This window comes from Myotis nattereri, assembly GCF_964212035.1.
Source record: "Myotis nattereri genome assembly, chromosome: 5".
Taxonomy (NCBI): Eukaryota; Metazoa; Chordata; class Mammalia; order Chiroptera; family Vespertilionidae; genus Myotis; species Myotis nattereri.
In genome coordinates, this window is record NC_138080.1 from 80,135,489 (window position 1) to 80,155,934 (window position 20,446).

Genomic DNA, 20,446 nt, shown 5'->3' on the forward strand with positions numbered 1-20,446 from the left:
ATCTTACTTGGTACTTTATTTTCTCTTATTCCATAAATAAAATAAATTTAGGGCAAATCTCTACTTCCAACCTCATTAAATCTAAACTTGTATTTTTGAGCTGTGAAATGGAGTGAAGAGAAGAGTTTGGGAAATGGAAAAAGCCAAAACTCCATTGAGGCTATAGACAAGGAACCTTTTGAGCCAAACTGAACCTATCACTTGCTGTAGAGAATGCCACTCATCTGGTTTTCTACGCTGAGATACCAGAGGGCCGAGTCTAGGAAACACTTTAGTGTAACTCATACCATGAAATGGTCTTTAGGAAAGGAAAACCTGGAATATTGCTAAAGAATGCACAAAAAGCCCTAACCGGTTTGGCTCAGTGGATAGAGCGTCAGCCTGCAGACTGAAGGGTCCCAGGTTTGATTCCGGTCAAGGGCATGTACCTTGGTTGTGGGCACATCCCCAGTAGGGGGTGTGCAGGAGGCAGCTGATGGATGTTTCTCTCTCATTGATGTTTCTAACTCTCTATCCCTCTCCCTTCCTTTCTGTAAAAAATAAATAAAATATTTTTTTTTTTTTTAAAAAAGAATGCACAAAAGGATTTTAATTACACAGCGGTGGATCTCAAACTTTGGTGGGCAACAGAATCACCTACAAGGGAGATTTTTAAAACTCAGATTTCTGGGCCCTAACTCAGAGATTCTGATTTACTAAGTCTGGAGTGAGGCCTGAAAATATGTATTTTAAATAAGTTCAGATGATAGTGATGATCCAAGGTCTAAACTTTTTTGTTTTTTAATCTTTTTTTGTTTTGTTAACCCTTACCTGAGGATATTTTTCCATTGGTTTTTAAAGAACATGGGAGAGAAAGAGAGAGAGACACACACAAAGAAACAGCCCTAGCTGGTTTGGCTCAGTGGATAGAGCATTGACCTATGGACTGAAAGGTCCCAGGTTTGATTCCAGTCAAGGGCATGTGCTGGTTGTGGGCTCGATCCCAAGAGGCAGCTGATCAATGATTCCTTCTCATCATTGATGTCTCTCTCTCTCTCTCTCTCTCTCTCTCTCTCTCTCTCCCTTCCTCTCTGAAATCAATTAAAAATACATTTTTAAACAAGAGAAAGAGCCGAAACCGGTTTGGCTCAGTGGATAGAGCGTCAGCCTGCGGACTGAAGGGTCCCAGGTTCGATTCCGGTCAAGGGCATGTACCTGGGTTGCGGGCATATCCCCAGTGGGAGATGTGCAGGAGGCAGCTGATCGATGTTTCTCTCTCATCGATGTTTCTAACTCTCTATCTCTCTCCCTTCCTCTCTGTAAAAAATCAATAAAATATATTTTTAAAAAAAAAAAAAAGAGAGAGAAAGAGAAACATCGATGTGAGAGACTCATTAATTGGTTGCCTCCCGCATGTGCTGACCGAGGCTGTGGATCAAGCCTGCAACCAAGGTACACACCCTTGACTGGAATTGAACCCGAGACCCTCAGTCCTTGGACTGACTGATACTCTATCCACTGAGCCAAGCCAGCTAGGGCCAGAGTCTACTCTGAGATCCACCAGCTGATCTTGAGAAAAGCACTGTGGTCTTAACTCTGAATTTGAGATGATTATACCTTTATGTCTGAAAGAATCTAATTTGGTGATCACTTCCTCATATAAATCTTCTAGGAGCAGATTAGGCTCACAATCACATCTCTCATTCTACAATGTTTATTTTTCCAGTTAATAAAGAGAGAGGGGGGGAAACAAAGAAGGAAAATACAGAGAAAGAAGGTGGGCAACTCTCTTGCATAGCCCGAAGCTCAGGGAGAAAAAGAGCTAGCTGGCTGGCTTATAGTTAGAAAGAGAATGCAAACACTCCCTTAAGCAACACACATCTCAATACAACCCAAGGCTACAGTTTATAGAGCCAGCCAGCTCCACCAGCCAGCAACTCCACTGAAACTTAACCAATTCCCAAGCCTAGGATTGCATCAGTTTGGCAGCCTGTTGGCCTCTTTCTGCCCAGATTTTCTACATTCTTTTGGTGACTCCTAAGCAGCCAGCAGCTGATCTATTATCGTAGGTTCACATCCTTCACCAGTAAGGCAATCTGCTCCTGCAGCTGCCGCTTCCCTTCCCATGCTTTGCTCTGGCTTCGACACCTCAGCAATTCTGCCTTATGGTCCTGGTGATGCATAGGGCAGTAGCTCTGTGGTTCACACAGCACCTGAAAGAAAAGTCAGGGACAGAGTAAGGGATCCTCTATTGTTATGCCTACCCAGAATAATAGAGAGGCTGATGGTAGTAGCTAAGAAGGATCAGCAATTTCTTCTTGGAGGGCCTTGCATGCCCTTGGAGCTGCACGCTCAAGTTGGCTTCCCCAAGTCTAGGCTCCCTCATTGGCCCACATGTCCCATCCTTTACCGTATAGTCTGGAAAGAAGTCTCTGTAGCCCCCTTTGAGGATATACAGCTCTGGGTAGTACAATGCAGGATACTGGTTCAGGGCCCTGTCCTCTTCTCTCAGAGACCGGCACCTTTAAAGAAAACGCAGAGATGGGTGAGTTGAAAAGAAGTAAGGTCAGGATTCCATGGGCCACTCATTGGGGAAGGGAAGAAAGAATAGACTATTGCTAACTCCATAAGGACTTCCAGATCTCATTCCTTTTGCAAAACAAGATCTAAGTAGCACCATTCTTTCTCTTTCCCTCCACTAGTGCCTAATTCCCAATCCTTTTTCTTTCACAGCTCCAAACTTTTGAATTGTAGAAACCCCCTTCTTACACCTCCCTATCATTCTTCAAACCTCAGGAGAGAGCACTCATTCATTCAGTCTGGGAAGGTTCCCTTGTAAGTCTCAACTCAAGTTCAATTTCTATCACCTGGCCTACCCCATGTAGACACTCACATTCGGGGGCCCCTCTCTGAGGAGAATTCACAGTGGAACACGATGATTATTCTTTTCTGGGTATCCAAAGGGACAATAGGCATCTTCAGAAAGAAGCTACACAGTTCTTCCCGACTGAACAAGTTTAAGGCTCCCTGTAGAAAAATTTTAATAAGTATTTCCTCAAGGTCCTGTGGACAGTAAAACCAACACTTAGAAATACTTGGAATACCATACTACCTTGGGAAATTTGGGCTAGGAAGGCTAGACTATAAGCACTTTCAAAGAGACCTAACTGTATCTCTGTATCCACCCCCAGGGCCTGGCATAGAGCTTGGTGTGTAGTTGTTACTCAATAAATGCTCATAGAACTAAACTGCCTGAAGTATAGGATCAATGTGAGAAATGTCTATGAGCAGTAAAATGTTTGTATAGTGCCGCTCAGCCCTTGGATTAATGTTTTCATTTCCATGTAAGAGCCCTTGGCTCCTACAGAAAAGAGGGAGATTGGTCTAGGAGGGAAGGGGAAAGTCAATTGCTCAAAGTATACAGAATTAGAATAGCAGTGAAGACTTACAGCTTTGATGTGCTCCAAACGTATGTCTGCCCTGGTTCTAGAGTTCACAGAATCCTTTGCCCACAGACTCTTCTCAAAAAGAGCTATCTCCAACCCTTTCCCTGCTAATGTCCCCAACGTAACCTCACCTGGATGTGTCCTCCGAGGTACTCATATGGATAGCGGCAATCGATGATATAAAACTTTTCAATCAGACCCTGGAATTTCCCCAACAGTAAGGCAGCCACCTGCATAGAAGCTATGATTGAATACCCTGCTCACTGTCACTCTGAAGGAAAAAAGAGCCAGTTTTACAGTTTCTGATTTACACTCCCTTTAGTCACCCAGGATTCCACTGAAGGCCTAGCCTCCAAAGTCCCCCTATTTTGAAATGCGGCAATGGTTCAGCCCCACCCCACATAAGATGGAATAGGAAGTGGCCTTTTTAGAGAACCAAAATAGCTGGTATTGCCAGGATACTGGGGAAAACCATATTGAAGCTACTATTCTTGAGGCAAGCATGGCTGGAATCAGTCTTTCAGAAGACACACAAAGACTTCTGCAGTGGTACAGGTAGCAGCTAAAGATCCAGATTTTGCAAGAGATGGGAAATGGTTCCCCACCCTCCATTATAAAGGAAGAAAGCAAGTATTTTAGAAAAGAATATAGAAGAAAAAGTTTGACACCCAGAGGACACTTTCCATCACCTGCCTACCCCGTGTGGACACTCACACTGTCAATACATATAAAAATAAATGTAGCCCTAGCTGGTTTGGCTCAGTGGATAGAGCGTTGGCCTGCCGATTGAAGGGTCCCAAGTTCGATTCCAGTTGAGGGTACATGTCCCGGTTGTGGGCTTGATCCCCAGTAGGGGACGTGATGTTTCTCTCTCTCTCTCTCTCTCTCTCTCTCTCTCTCTCTCTCTCTCTCTCCTCTCCTCTCCTCTCCTCTCCTCTCTGAATTCAATTTAAAAAATATTTTGAAAAATAAAATAAATGTAATTACACTTTGACTCAGCAATTTCTTTTTCTTTAAATATATTTTTATTGATTTCAGAGAGAAAGGGAGAGGGAGGGATAGAAACATCAATGATGAGAGAATCATTTATTGGCTGCCTCCTGCATGACCCCCACTGGGGACCGAGCCCACAACCCAGGCATGTGCCCCTGACCAGAACTGAACCCGGGACCTTTCAGTCTGCAGGCCGTAGCTCTAGCCACTGAGCCAAATGGCTAGGGCAGCAATTTCTTTTCTAACAGAAAAGTACTTTAGTATGTGGCACAATAATATTCATCTCAGTATTAAGTTATCAAAATATTACAAATAAATATTCAATAATAGGGTTTTGATGCCCTGGACCAGTGATGGCGGACCTATGACACGTGTGTCAGAGGTGACATGTGAACTGATTTTTTGGTTGATTTTTCTTTGTTAAATGGCATTTAAATATATAAAATAAATATCAAAACTATAACTCTTTGTTTTACTATGGTTGTAAATATCAAAAAATTTCTATATGTGACACGGCACCAGAGTTAAGTTAGGGTTTTTCAAAATGCTGACACGCCGAGCTCAAAAGGTTCGCCATCACTGCCCTGGACAGATTGGTTCAGTGGATAGTATCAGCCTACAGACTGAAGGGTCCGGGTTCGATTCTGGTCAAGGCCCCATTCAGGGTGAATGAGGGAGGCAACCAATCAACGTGTTTCTCTCACATTGATGTTTCTCTCTGTCTCTCCTCTCCCTTCCACTCTCTCTAAAAAAATAATTAAAAAATAATAATAATAGGGGTTTGTTTAAATTAATTACATGTCAGTGTAACAGAATATTAGATAGCCATTAAAAAGATAATATAGATCAATCAATTTTTAAAAAATATATATTTATGGAATTCAGAGAGGAAAGGAGAGGAAGAGAGAGATAACAACATCAATGATGAGAGAATCATTGATTGGCTGCCTACTGCATGTCCCCTACTAGGGATCAAGCCCGCAACTCAGCAATGTGCTCTTGACTGGGATTGAACCCGGGACCCTTCACTCCACAGGCCAACACTCTATCCACTGAGCCAAATCAGCTAAGGCAATCTTTTTATTGATATAGAAAGATGTTTACAATGTCTTACTAAGCTAATTGTAACAGTACATGTTTATCATGATCCTATTATTATAAAGAATATGCCAGAATAAAATCTGGAAGGCCACAGGAAAATATTACTAGTGGTTGTCTCTGGTGGGAAGATTATGGGTAGAGTGACCAAATAATAACTGCACAGACTGGAACACTATTTATTTATTTATTTAAAAAATATTTGTATTGATTTTAGAGAGGAAGGGAGAGGGAGAGATAGAAACATCAATGATGAGAGAGAATCATTGATTAGCTGCCTCCTGCACATCCCCCACTAAGGATCAAGCCCAAAACCTGGGCATACACCCTGACCAGGAATTGAACCCTGACTTCCTGGTTCAGAGGTTGATGCTCAACCACTGAGCCACACTGGCCAGGCACTGAGACACTTTTTAGAGTGAAAGAACAGTTAATAATTACCCTACACTAGTAGGCATAAATGAAATTGTAACATGTAAACCAGGATGTAAGATCACTCAAATGAAGTGTTTTTTCCTTTTGGGGTTTTGTCCTTTTCTTTAATTTTCCTTTCTTTCCTTCCTTCCTTTTTTGCCTTCTTTCATTTTTTCCTTTCATAAAAATTACATATCATGTTTAATTAAAAACGAAGGTGACAGAAGAATGGGATAAAAGTAAGCCCTTTAATACAGTTTCAGTTGAATAAGGAATCTGTTAGTGAACACAGTCAGTGAAAGAAATACAATCGGAAGTGGGGATTTTAGGGACAGAACAGACCAGATGGTATCTTATGTAACCAGTTACCATCTCCAGAAATCTGCTTACTGTTTCTGGGCTGATGTACTTCAGATCTTGGTGTCGCCCTGACACGGTTGGCAGTGCACATACCTAGAAATACCAAAGAGATGAAATAACAGCAATTTTTCTATAACCAAATTTGAGAAAAAACACCCATATATAGTCCTTCTTTCTTTTTTAAAAAAATATTTTATTGATTTCAGAGAGGAAGAGACAGAAACATCAATGATGAGAATCACTGGTAGGTTGCATCCTGCACATCCCACACCAGGGATCGAGCCCACAACCCAGGCATGTGCCCTTGACCAGAATTGAACCCAGGACCCTTCAGTCTGCAGGCCAATGCTCTATCCACTGAGTCAAACCAGCTAGGGCTATTGTCCTTTCCAAATGAACTTTAAACCCCAGATGCCTTAAAAAAACAAAAAATACTCCACCAATGGTCTCTATAATGTGCATTCAATTTCTAAAAACTGCAGCAACTAATTAAGAATGTGTATAAAGTTTTAGATGGAGCTACAACTATGTCCATCCTGGTATACTTCACAAAGAAAAATTATAAAATATTTTAGAAGAAGGGATTTATCAAGAAATTACGGGTAGCCAAAAAAAGGAATAAAATACTGTACTGTTAAAAATGATGAAGCAGAACTTTTTCTTTTTAATTGATTTCAGAGAGGATGGGAGAGGGAGAGAGAGACACATCAATGATGAGAATCATTGATCTGCTGCCTCCTGCACACCACCTACTGGGGATCATGTGCCCTTGACCGGAATCAAACCTAGGATCCTTCAGTCCGCAGGCCGATGTTCTATCCACTGAGCCAAACCAGCTAGGGCTAAAGTAGAACTCTTTACTGACATGAAAAAATGTTCCTGATTTAATAAATGAGAAAAAAGAACCCCAACATGTTACAAAACAATATAAACATTTTTTGTGGATAACCAAAAAATGTACTTGTGTGTGTACATGTTTGCTTGTGAAAACACACAGAAAAAAAGTCTGGAGTGCCTGGCCGCAGTGGCTCAGTGGTTGAGCATTCACCTATGAACTAGAAGGTAATGGATCTGTCAAGGCACATGCCTGGGTTGCAGGCTTGATCCCCAGTGTGGAGCATGCAGGAGGCAGCCAATCAATGATTCTCTCTCATCATTGATGTTTCTCCCTGAAATAAATTAAGAAAAAAAAAAGTCTGGAGGGATATACACCAAGATGTTAACAGCACTTACACTCTGGTTGATAAGATTTGGAGTAGACAGCTGTTTCATTGTTGATTTTCTCTCTGGAAGATCTATTCATTGATGTCAACGGTGTGTTAAAATCCCCTATTATGACTGTATTACTGTCAATCTCTCCCTGTATGTCCATCAAGATTTGCTTTATAGCCCTGGCTGGTTTGTCTCAGTGGATAGAGCATTGGCCTGTGGACTGAGGGGTCCCAGGTTCGGTTCCGGCCAAGGGCGCATGCCTGGGTTGGGGGCTCGATCCCCAGATGGGACGTGCAGCCAATCAATGATTCTCTCTCATCATTGATGTTTCGCTCTCTCTCTTCCTCTCCCTTCCTCTCTGAAATCAATAGAGAAATATTAAAAAAAAAAAAAAAAGATTTGCTTTATATATTTAGGTGTTCCTATGTTGGGTGCATAAATGTTTACAAGAGTTATATCCTCTTTTTGGATTGTTCCCTTTATAATTATGGAGTGTCCTTCTTTGTCTCTTACTTTAACTTTGTTTGAAAGACTATTTTGTTAGATATAAGTATTGCTTACCCCGGTTTTTTTTTTTTCATTTCCATTTGCATGAATATCTTGTTCCACCCCTTTATTTTTTTAAAAAATATATTTTTATTGATTTCAGAGAGAAAGGGAGAGGGAGAGATAGAAACATCAATGGTGAGAGAGAATCACTGATCAGCTGCCTCCTGCATGTCCCATATTGGGAATCGAGCCCACAACCCTGGCATGTGTCCTGACCAGGAATTGAATCATGACTTCCTGTTCATAGGTCAACACTCAGCCACTGAGCCATGCCGGCCAGGCCATCTCTTTACCCTTAGAGTATTGTGCTAAGTGAAATAAGTCAGTCCAAATAAAGATAAATAACCTTATGATTTAACTTATGTGTGCAAACTAATGAACAAATAAACTAACAAACAAAATAGAAACAAACTCATAGATACAGAGAACAGACTGACAGCTGTCAGAAGGGAGAGGGTGGGGGATTGGGTGAAAAGGTGAAGGGAGTAATCAAAACAACAACAACAACCTCATAGACATAGACAACAGACAACAGTATGGTGATCACCAGAGGGAAAGGTGGGTTGGGGGAGGAAGAAGAGGCTAAAGGGAGGATAAATGGTGATGGAAAGGGACTTGACTTGAGGTGACGACCACACAATATAATATATAGACAATATATTATGGAATTGTACACCTGAAACCTACATAACCGATGTCACCCCAATAAATTCAATAAAAAAGAAAAACTTATAAAAAACAAGAATAATTTAGTAACTAAAAAAAAAGAAAAAAACTAATTTTAACCAATGTCATTAACATACTATGATTTTCATATTATTTCAGATGTGAGTTCATTCTCTGTATCAAGAGAATTCACTAGTGCCCACCTACATGGGTAGCTGAGTTGGTTAGAGCATCATTCCCATATGCCAACGTTTTGGGGTCAATCCCTAGTCAGGGCACATACAAGAAGCAAGCAATGAATGCACACATAAGAGGAGCAACAAATCAATGTTTCTCTCTCTCTCTCTCCCTTCCTCTTTTTCTCTAAAATCAATCACTAGTGATATATCTGCTTAGAGCCTAACAAACTTTCTGTACCATGGTTTTTCTTAGGGGGGGAAAAAACAAAAACAAAAAATCACAAAACTAGGACAAAACAAAAATAGGAACAACCTTTTACAAAGAACTAATTTGCTACAAACAAATCTGTAGAAACAAATATGAGAAAAAAATGCCTCTAAGATTTTAAGAAATGCTTTGACATTTTTCTGTTTGGGAATTCTAAAGATTAATTAGCCTGGCCTGTGTGGTTCAGTGGTTGAGCATTGACCTGTGAACTAGGACTTTATGGTTCCATTCCAGGTCAGGGAACATGCCTGGGTTGCGGGCTCAATCCCCATTATGGGGCATGCAGGAGGCAGCCGATCAATGATTCTCTCTCATCATTGATGTCTCTCTCTCTCTCTCTCTCTCTCTCTCTTCCTCTCTGAAATCAATTTTTTTAAAAAATGTGTGTGTTGTTTTTTTTAAAAAAGAGTAGCCTACAGGACAAAAATGGAAATGCTTTATTAAGCTAAAGAAATGGTGCCCTAACCGGTTTGGCTCAGTGGATAGAGCGTCGGCCTGCGGACTGAAAGGTCCCAGGTTCGATTTCGGTCAAGGGCATGTACCTTGGTTGTGGGCACATCCCCAGTAGGGGGTGTGCAGGAGGCAGCTGATCGATGTTTCTCTCTCATCGATGTTTCTAACTCTCTATCCCTCTCCCCTCCTCTCTGTAAAAAATCAATAAAATATATTTTAAAAAAAAGAAGAAAAAAAAAAGAAATGGTAATAAAAGGGATAGTCTTCAAATGTCCAGGATAGCACATGCATTTTCTTTATTTTTTTAAAAATTATACCTAGTGTCCTCTGTAAGCAGAGAAGGAAAGATTCAGACCCCAAATGACTCAAATATAGAAAGGGTGCACGCACACTCACCTTGGAGAAATCACCAGTCAGGTACCCCTGGTTAGAAGCTTCTTCCAGCATCTGAGTGGCATTAATGTCACAGAGAGAGACTGTCTTCTTTAGACGGAAGCCCTGAAAACGACAAGATTCCCTACACCCTCAATTCTCATGTTAAAAGTTTAAAAATAAGGGGATGGAAGAAGTGGAGAATCATTTAAAAATTGCATACCCTCTGTTCTAATAAGTCCACCTGTTTTCCTAAGGAAATAAAGATATGCACAAAAAAATTGCCTATAAGGATGGATAGAAAAAAATTACTAATATATTAAATGTTCAATAATAGGGTCTTGGTTAAATAAATCATGTATCAGATATTATACTAGACTAGACGCCCAGTGCACGAAATTTGTGCATGGGGGATGGGGGAGTGGTTTCCCTCAGCCCAGCCTGCACCCTCTCCAATCCGGGACATCCCTCTCACAATCCTGGACTGCTGGCTCCTAATCACTCACCTGCCTGCCTGCCTGGTTGCCCCTAACTGCCCCCCCCCCCCCCGCCGGCCTGGTTGCCCCTAACTGCCCCCCAGCTGCCAGCCAGGTCACTCCTAACTAACCCCCACCCGCTGGCCTAGTCACCCCTTACTGCTCCCCCTGCTGGCCTGGTCACCCCCAAGTGCTCCCCTCTGCTGGCCACTTGGTCGCCCCTAATTGCTCCCCCCTGCCAGCCTGGTCACCCCCAACTGACCCCCCCATTGGCCTAGTTGCCCCTCAATGCCCCCCCTGCCAGCCTAATCGCTCCCAATTACCCCCCTTGCCAGCCTGGTAGCCCCCAACTGCAACCCCCCTGCTGGCCTGGTCACCCCCAACTGCTCCCCCTGCTGGCCTGGTTGCCCCCAACTGCCCCCCTCTGCTGGCCTGGTCACCCCCAACTGCCCCCCTCTGCTGGCCTGGTCACCCCTAACTGCCCCCCCACCAGCCTGGTTTCCCCCAACTGCCCCCCCTGCAGGCCTGGTCGCCCCTCACAGCCCCCCCCACCAACCTGGTCGCCCCACGCAGCCTGCTTGTTCAGTCATTTGGTTGTCACTCACTAACACCCGTGCCGGCCTGGTCATAGGCAGCCATCTTGTGAGGGCATGAGGGTTAATTTGCATATTATTTCTTTATTATATAGGATTACTATTATGTAATAAAAAATATGTTGCAGATTAATTTCATTGACATAAAAATAAGTTCATGATATCATTAAATAGGTTTGAAAAATACTTTGTAATACTACTTCAATAAAAGAAAAATTATTGCATAGGAAAGTACCTGGAAGAACATCTAGTGTTAACAGTGATTATCTCTGGCCTGTGGGACTATGGACATTTGCAACAGCTTCTTTTTGTTTATTTGCACTTTCTTTACTATCATATACTTATGTTATAAAGTAGCCAAATATATTTAGATTTATTTATTTATTTATTTTTTTAATATACTAATCTAATTTTATGTCATGTGGTCCTGTATAGACTCTCCAAAGATTTTCTTTTCTTTTTTTATTTCTTATTTTATTTTTTTTAATATATTTTATTGATTTTTTACAGAGAGGAAGGGAGAGAGATAGAGAGTTAGAAACATCGATGAGAGAGAAACATCGATTAGCCGCCTCCTGCACATCTCCTACCGGGGATGTGCCCGCAACCCAGGTACATGCCCTTGACCGGAATCGAACCTGGGACCTTTGAGTTCGCAGGCCGACGCTCTATCCACTGAGCCAAACCGGTTTCGGCTAGATTTATTTTTTTAAGGAAAGGATTTTGTAAACTGAGAAGGCATCACCATTTCCTCATGGCTTATGCACTCCTCAATACACACAGGCCCTCTCCTGTCTGCACCAACCTGATGCTCTTGTCAACATCATCAACAATCTTCATGTTCCCACATCTAACTGTCACTTCTTTAGCCATATGTCTTTCTGAACCTCACAGAGGCTTCCACTGAGTTGCTAATCCCTCCTTCCTCGGCTTCAATGACAAAACCTCCTGGTTTTTTAATTTAGTTGTAATTTGGGAACCCTTATACTAAAAGAACTGTGGTGCTTCTACTTCTGTTACCCCTTCTCAGTCTTCTTGGTTGGGCCTCCTCGCCTATTAAATCTCTACTAGATGTTGGATTCATCGGGGCTAGGTACTGGTCCTTTTTTATCTCTTCACTCTTGCCATCGGTGATTTTTTTTAACCCATACTTTTAAATTTCTCCTCTATGCTGATGACCTTCACATTTCTATCACCAGTCAAGACCTCTGCTCTTACTTCCCGATCTCCATATCCACATACCTGCTTAACAATTTGTGAGGGCCTACTAGGTGACATAACAGTGAGTAAGAGAGACAGACAAATAAATATACTCTGTTTGTAAGTAGTGATAAATGCTTTAAGTAAAAAGTAAAGAAGGCCAAACCGGTTTGGCTCAGTGGAGAGAGCGTCGGCCTGTGGGCTGAAAGGTTCCAGGTTCGATTCCGGTCAAGGGCATGTACCTTGGTTGCGGGCACATCCCCAGTAGGAGGTGTACAAGAGGCAGCTGGTCGATGTTTCTCTCTCATCGATGTTTCTAACTCTCTATCCCTCTCCCTTCCTCTCTGTAAAAAATCAATAAAATATATAAAAAGAAAAAAATATATATATATTTAAAAAAAGTAAAGAAGGATAAATATATAGAAAAAATATTAAGGTTGGAAAGTTTGTTGGGAAAGGCCTTTCTGATAAGGTGACATATGTGGAAAAACGAGAGTGAAATGAGGGAGAAAATTATGTGTTGCCTATGGGATCAATGTTCCAGGCTGAAGAAACTACAAATGGGAAGGCCCAGGTAAGAATGGCAAGATCATGGATGGTCATATTTAGTATGGCAATATTAGCGCAAAAACTAATTGAAGCAATACTATAAACCAACTAGACCTAATAGACATCGATAAAACACTGTACCCAACAACAAAAGAATATATATTCTTCTCAAATATACTTGTAACATTCTCCAGGATAGACCATAGCCAGGTCATAAAATAAGCCTCAATACGTTTTAAAAAATTGAAATCATATAATATGTTCTCTGACTACAGTGGAATAATTAGCAATTAAAAACAGAAAAAAAATCTGGAAAATTCACAAATATGTGGAAATTAAACAACAAACTACTAAATAATCAGTGGATCAACAAAGAGCACAATGGAAATTAAAAAATACTTTGAGATAAATGAAAACGAAGACACAGCCTACCAAAACTTACAGTATGCAGCTAAATTAGCGTTTAGATGAAAATATATAGTTGTCAATGCCTATAATAAAGAAGACTTCGCTGTAGCTGGTTGTTCAGTGGTTAGAGCGCTGGCCTGCAGACTAAAGGGTCGTGGGTTCGATTCTGGTCAAGGGCACATGCCCAGGTTGTGGTCTCTATACCCCATAGGGGGCATACAGGAGGCAGCCAATCAATGATTCTCTCTCATCATTGGTGTTTCTATCTCTCTCTCCCCTCTCCCTTTCCGAAATCAATAAAAATATATTAAAAAAAAAAGAAGACCTCAAGTCAATAAGCTAACCTTCCACCAAAGAAGAAACTAAATCTAAAGCAAGTAGAAGAAAGAAATCAAAAAAGATTAGAGCAAAACGTAATGAAGTAGAGAATAAAAAAACAACAGAACCAAAAGTCAGCTGGTCTAGACTGACAAAAAAAGAGAGAAGACTCAAATTACTAAAATCAGAAATGAGCCGAAACTGGTTTGGCTCAGTGGATAGAGCGTCGGCCTGCAGACTGAAGGGTCCCAGGTTCGATTCCGGTCGGGGGCATGTACCTTGGTTGCGGGCACATCCCCAGTAGGAGATGTGCAGGAGGTGGCTGGTCGATGTTTCTCTCTCATCGATGTTTCTAGCTCTCTATTCCTCTCTCTTCCTCTCTGTAAAAAATCAATAAAATATATTTTTTAAAAATAATAATAAAAAATAAAATAAAATCAAAAATGAAAAGAGGGCATTATAGAAATAATAAAAAGACCATAAGGGAATCCTATGATATACCAATAAATGAGGAAACTTAGATTAAATGGTCAAATTCCTAAAAAGACAAAAACTATTGAAACTGACTCAAGAAAAAAACAGAAAATCTGACTATATGTACAAAAAGTAAAGACATCGAATCAGTAATTTAAAAACTTCCCACAAAGAACAGCCCAGGTCCAGATGGCTTCACTGGTGAATTGTGCCTAATATATATATTTTTTTAAATAAAGAAAAACCGCCGAAACCGGTTTGGCTCAGTGGATAGAGCGTTGGCCTGCGGACTGAGGGGTCCCAGGTTCGATTCCAGTCAAGGGCATGTACCTGGGCTGCGGGCACATCCCCAGTGGGAGATGTGCAGGAGGCGGCTGATCGATGTTTCTCTCCCATCGATGTTTCTAACTCTCTATCTCTCTCCCTTCCTCTCTATAAAAAATCAATAATATATATTAAAAAAAAAAAAGAAAAACCAATTCTACACAAACTCTTCCAGAAAATTTAAAAAGAGAATTCTTTCCAAATGATGACATCATTACACTAATACCAATACCAAAGACATTCCAAGAAAAACAAAACACTAAATAAAGATCAGTCCTGGCCAGTGTGGCTCAGTTGGTTGAGCATCATCCCCATGAATCATGCTGTTTCCCGGTTCAATTCCTAGTCAGGGCATATGCCCAGGGTTGTAGGCTCCATCCTCAGTGGGGGTCATGCAGGAAGCAGCTGATCAATGTTTCTCTTTCATCAATGATGTTTCTCTCTCTTTCTCTCTCTCTCTCTCTCTCTCTCTCTCTCTCTCTCTCTCTCTCCTTCCCTCTCCCTCTAAATATCAATAAAAACATATTTTTTAAAAAAAACAACACCCTAAAGATCAGTAATCCCTGTGTCCTGTCAGGGTAGCTCAGTGGATTAGAGCATGGTCCCTATATGCCAGGGTTCAATCCCCGATAAGGGCACATGTAAGAATCAACCTATGAATGAAGGCATAAATGAGTGGAATGACAAATCACTATATGTCTGTCTGTCTCTCTCCCTTCCTCTCTCTCTAAAAATAAATAAATAAATTTTATAAAACATAAACACAAAAATTCTCCACAAAATTTTAGCAAACCAAATGTAAAAAATTATATAAAAAGACATGACAACATAAGGTTATCACAGAAATACAAAGTTGTTTTACCATTCAAAAATCAATATATTCACCATATTAACAAGTTAGAAAAGCCATATGATAATCTTTTATTTATTATTTATTTATTTATTTATTTATTTTTATCCTCGCCCAAGGATATTTTTTCCATTGATTTTCAGAGAGAGGGGAAAGGAGAGGGAGAATCAGAGAGAAACACCGATGTGAGAAAAACACATTGATTGGTTGCCTCCTGCACCCCCCCGACAAGGGCCAGGAGCCTGCAACCAAGGTATATGCCCTTGACTGGAATGGAACCCGGGACCCTTCAGTCAGATAGGCCAACGCTCTATCCACTAAGCCAAACCGGCTAAGGCCCAGCTATAATAATAAAAGCACAATTGCTAATTAGACCGGACAGCCTTCCGACGAAGCCGGGGCTGCGAGGGAAGCCTGGGTCCGGGTGCCTGCTGGCGGCTAGAGGGAAGCCCGGGTCGCCAGGGGATGGAAGGCCTACTCTTGCATGAATTTCCCGCATCAGGCCTCTAGTATAACTATCTTTTTTTTTTTTAAATATACTTTATTGATTTTTTACAAAGAGGAAGGGAGAGAGATAGAGAGTCAGAAACATCGATCAGCTGCCTCCTGCACATTTCCCACTGGGGATGTGCCGCAACCCAGGTACATGCCCTTGACTGGAATTGAACCTGGGACCCTCCAGTCCGCAGGCCAACGCTCTATCCACTGAGCCAAACCAGTTTCGGCTAGTATAACTATCTTAAGAGATGCAAACTATTTAACAAAATCTAGTATCTGTTCCTCCTAGAATCTCTCAGCAAACTAGGAACAGAAGGGAACTTTCCTCAACCCCATTTGTGGTTATCTCAAGAAACCTATAGCTACTCTGGCCAGGTAGCTCAGTTGGTTAGAGCTTCATCCCGATATCACAAGGTTACAGGTTTGATTCCCCAGTCAGGGCACATACAAGAATCAACCAATGGCCTGGCTGGAGTGGCTCAGGTTTGATCCCTGGTTGGGGCCCATACAGAAAGCAACCTATCAATGTTTTTCACACTGACCTCTCTCTCTAAGCATGTCTTCAGGTGAGAATTAAAATAAATAAATATATAAAATGTCTCAACTTAATAATGAAAAAAAAGAATCAACCAATGAATACATAAATAAGTGGAACAACAAATCGATGTTTCTCTCTCTCTCTCCCTTTCTCTCAAAAAACAAAAACAAACCTATAGTTAACATCAAAATCAATGGAAAAAAACTGGGTGCTTTTCCTGTAAGACAGGGTACAAGGCAAGAGGTTCTCAAGAATTTTAAGATTGTAACACCTGAACCCAATACAAAATAAAATTTAAAGAATATAAAGATTGTAAAGGAGTCCTGATACAGAGAGAGAGAGAGAGAGAGAGAGAGAGAGAGAGAGAGAACGAACCATTAATCTAGGAGAGAGGAGGAAATTGATAATACAGGAGAGAGTGAAGATATACTGCAGGAGCAGACAAGATGCTTCCATCTGAGTCAGAGCTTTTGTAGTCTTTACAATGGCTGACAAGATTCTACATGACCTGTCTTTCTGCTGCCTATTCTCTGCCTTCATCTGCCATTCTGCACTTTCTCACTTTGTTCCAGCCATGGCCTACTTGCTGTTCTATGAAGATGCCAAGCACAATCCCAGGAGCACTGCACTTGCTTTACCTTTTGCCTGGAAGAACTCATTCTTCCTGATATCTGTTTGTTTGGCCCCCACCGCTTCAGGCGTCATTCAAATGTCACTCTCAGAGAGGTCTTCCTCTCTAACCTATGCAACCTATCAATTCCCAATATCTGTCACCCCAATCCAGATACTCCCTCTGCTCCTTACCCTATTTTACCACAGTATTTTTATGATCTGCCATATTATAATGTCATTTGTTTACTTGTCTGTTTCCTCTGGACTAGAATGTAGGCTCTTTGAGAGCAGGGACTTGTTTGGGTTATTGTGGTCACTATTGTATCCCCAGCATTAAGTGAATGAATTAATAGGTATATTCCATCCATTACTATTATCACTTACACCAGACTACACTGATGGTAATCTAGTCAAAGTACTAACTAGAACTTCTCACTCAGCAGTTAAGAAGAGTCCCATAGTGACCTGATACCCTATCAGTCAGGTAGCCATTAGAATATAGAGAACATGTCTTCTTCATCTCTGCAGACCTACCACTTAGTATAGTGACTGCAAAATATTCGGTAGGCAGTATTGTTCATTTAAGAATGAAGGAACGAAAATGCAAAGATACCATCAGAGAGCACTTTACCTTAGCCAATTCTTGATCTTCCAGGGAAAACTCCATCAATTCATCTGAAATCTCCTCTGCCTGGTCTTTTCCTAGTTTTAGATTTTTACCCAATTTTGGAACTACAGTGATGGGACTGCCCAGATATTTCATTTCACTTTCCACCAAGTTTCCATTGTCCTGCCAAGTACATTGACAATATTATAAATTATCCTGGCCACTTACACAATACAAAAAATTAACTCAAAGTGAATCAAAGCTCTAAACTAAAAGAGCTAAAACTATAAAATTCTTAGAAGAAAACATAGGGGGAAAGCTTCACAACATTGGATTTGGCAATGATTTCTTGGATATGACATTTTTCTTTTAAAACTGGATAAATTGAACTTCATTAAAATTTAAAGCTTAAGAATATTACCAAGAAAATGAAAAAGCAAAATAAATAAATTTTAAAAAAAGAAAATTAAAAAGCAACCCACAAAATGGGAGAAGATATTTGCAAATCATATATTAGATAAAGTATATGAATATATATATATATATATATCTCCCAACAGCAGCTTCTGTATTTTTGTGAGTGTATGTATGTGTGTTTTAATTTACTGACCTGAGAGACAATGATTTGTTGTTCCACTTATTTATGCATTCATTGGCTGATTCTCATATGTGCCCTTACCAGAGATCAAACCTACAACCGTGGTATAGAGGGACAACACTCTAATCAACTGAACTACCCAGTCAAGGCCAGAGGTTCTGTTCCGAATGATGAAAAAATTCTGGAAATGGATAGTGGTGATGGTTGTAGAACATTGTGAATGTACTTAATGCCACTGGATTGTATACTTAAAAACTGTTAAAATGGTAAATGTATGTGATATATGTTTCACCATTTTAAAAAAATCACACACATATAGGAAAGACAATGTAGTAATTTGCTTCAAGTCTTCCCTTCCTCTATAAACAAAAAATCTGAAACATGCTCAACTTTATCTACCTAGGCTGGGATATCTTAAATGGCTTTCCCATAGGATAGAGTTTAGAATCCAATCTCTGGAGGATCTTGAGTTCATGGTATACTAAAAGTACATGAATGCCTGGGTAACTTTAGACTCCAATAGCCAGTCCTGGCTCTGTAGCTCAGTTGGTTAGAGCATCGTCCTAATATGCCAAGGTTGCAAGTTCAATCTCCAGTCAGAGCACATACAAGAATCAACCAATGAATGCATGGATAGATGGAGCAACAAGTGGACATTTCTTTCTCTTTCTCTCTCTCAAATCAATAAATTAAAAAAAAAAAAGACTCCAGTAACTAAATGGACAAAGGAGACACAACCATTCACTAGAGGAAATTATGCATGGCTAATTTCATGTGAAATCACTAATAATTAATTTTATAAAACATTTTACCTATCTAGTTAGCTACTTAAAAAAACAACAGCCCTAGCTGGTTTGACTCAGCGGATAGAGCAGTGGTTCTCAACCTTCTGGCCCTTTAAATACAGTTCCTCATGTTGTGACCCAACCATAAAATTATTTTCATTGCTACTTCATAACTGTAATGTTGCTACTGTTATCAATCGTAATGTAAATATCTGATATGCAGGATGGTCTTAGGCGACCCCTGTTAAAGGGTCGTTCGACCGCCAAAGGGGTCGCGACCCACAGGTTGAGAACCACTGGGATAGAGTGTCGGCCTGTGGACTGTAGGGTCCTGGGTTCGATTCCAGTCAAGGGCACATGCCCAGGTTGCAGGCTTGATCCCCAGTAGGGGGCATGCAGGAGGCTAGCCGATCAATGATTCTCTCTCATCATTGATGTTTCAATCTCTCTCTCCCTCTCCCTTCCTCTCTGAAATCAATAAAAATATATTAAAAACAAACAATTTATCCACATGAACTATGGACTGCTCATAAAAATGTAAACTCATAACTTTTTTGAAAGGAATTTGGCAATATGTATAAAAAATCTTTAAAATATTTATACCCTTTAACCCAGTAATTATAATTCTTGGTACTAATCTTAAAGAAAAAATATCTAAAATGTAGGCAAAGATTTATGCTCAAGAACTTATGTAATAGCATTATTTATAAAAGCAAAATTTGTATAGCACTAAGTATCCAACAATAGCGAAGTACATACATAAATTATGGTCCATTTATTGGAATAAAAACATCCATTAAAAATAATGTTTTTAGCCCTGGCCAGGTGGCTCAGTTGGTTGGAGCATCGTTCCATACACTGGAAGGTTGTGAGTTCGATTCCCAGTCAGCACACATACCTAGGTTGAGGGTTCGATCCCTGGTCAGGGCGCATGCAGGAGACAACCAATTGATGATTCTCTTTCACATCGATGTTTCTCTCTCATGCTCTCTCTCTCTCTCCCTTCCTTTCTCTCTAAAATCACTGAATGTATCCTCAGGTGAGGATTAAAAAAATAATGATGATGTTTTTATTCACAATAGCCATGGAAACAACCCAAGGGTCCTTCAATAGGTGATTGGAAAAAGAAGATATGGTGGGAGAAAACCAAGATGGCGGCATAGGTAAACACCGGAGTTAGCTACCTCGAACAACCACTTCACAAATACAAGTAAAAGACTGAACGGACATCACCCAGAACCACGGGAAAGCTGGCTGAGGGGAAATTCTTCAACTGGAAGGAAAGAGAACAGCATACGAGACTCAGAGGAGGCGCAGTGCGGAAAATACAAAGGTGCGGAGGTATGCGCGGAGAGGGCTGGTAGCTGAGGGCGCGGTTGTCCGTTTCAATTGGGAAGGAGTCTCAGATTCTGAGCTCCAGTTCTGGGCAAGTCTCTAGGGACCTAGACTCAAACAGGAGAAGCGGGGCTATCTAGCATCGGTCGGAACGTGAGGGCAGCTTTCTCTCCGAGGTTTGCAGCGGTTGCTGGGACTCTGAGAGGCAGAGCCTCTGGGGACAGGACTGAGAGCAGCCATAACTGCTCCCTCCGCCCGCCCTGTTGATCCTGTGCGACCCGTCCAGCCCAAG

At 40.9% G+C, this 20,446-nt stretch overlaps 1 protein-coding gene across 1 annotated transcript in view; it reads right to left on the reverse strand.

Annotated features, from left to right (window-relative positions):
- Positions 1 to 1,678: 1,678 nt before the first annotated feature.
- The window catches only part of CDC25C (cell division cycle 25C), a 32,453-nt gene continuing 13,685 nt past the window's right edge, over positions 1,679 to 20,446 (reverse strand). Inside the window, exons 8-14 of the mRNA XM_081090771.1 lie at positions 17,461 to 17,619; positions 10,014 to 10,115; positions 6,321 to 6,383; positions 3,557 to 3,655; positions 2,873 to 3,006; positions 2,390 to 2,501; positions 1,679 to 2,192 (exon numbers count right to left, since the gene is read on the reverse strand). Of these exons, the coding sequence (XP_080946897.1) occupies positions 2,040 to 2,192; positions 2,390 to 2,501; positions 2,873 to 3,006; positions 3,557 to 3,655; positions 6,321 to 6,383; positions 10,014 to 10,115; positions 17,461 to 17,619 (822 nt within the window). The 3' untranslated portion in view covers positions 1,679 to 2,039. The remainder of the gene's footprint in view (positions 2,193 to 2,389; positions 2,502 to 2,872; positions 3,007 to 3,556; positions 3,656 to 6,320; positions 6,384 to 10,013; positions 10,116 to 17,460; positions 17,620 to 20,446) is intronic.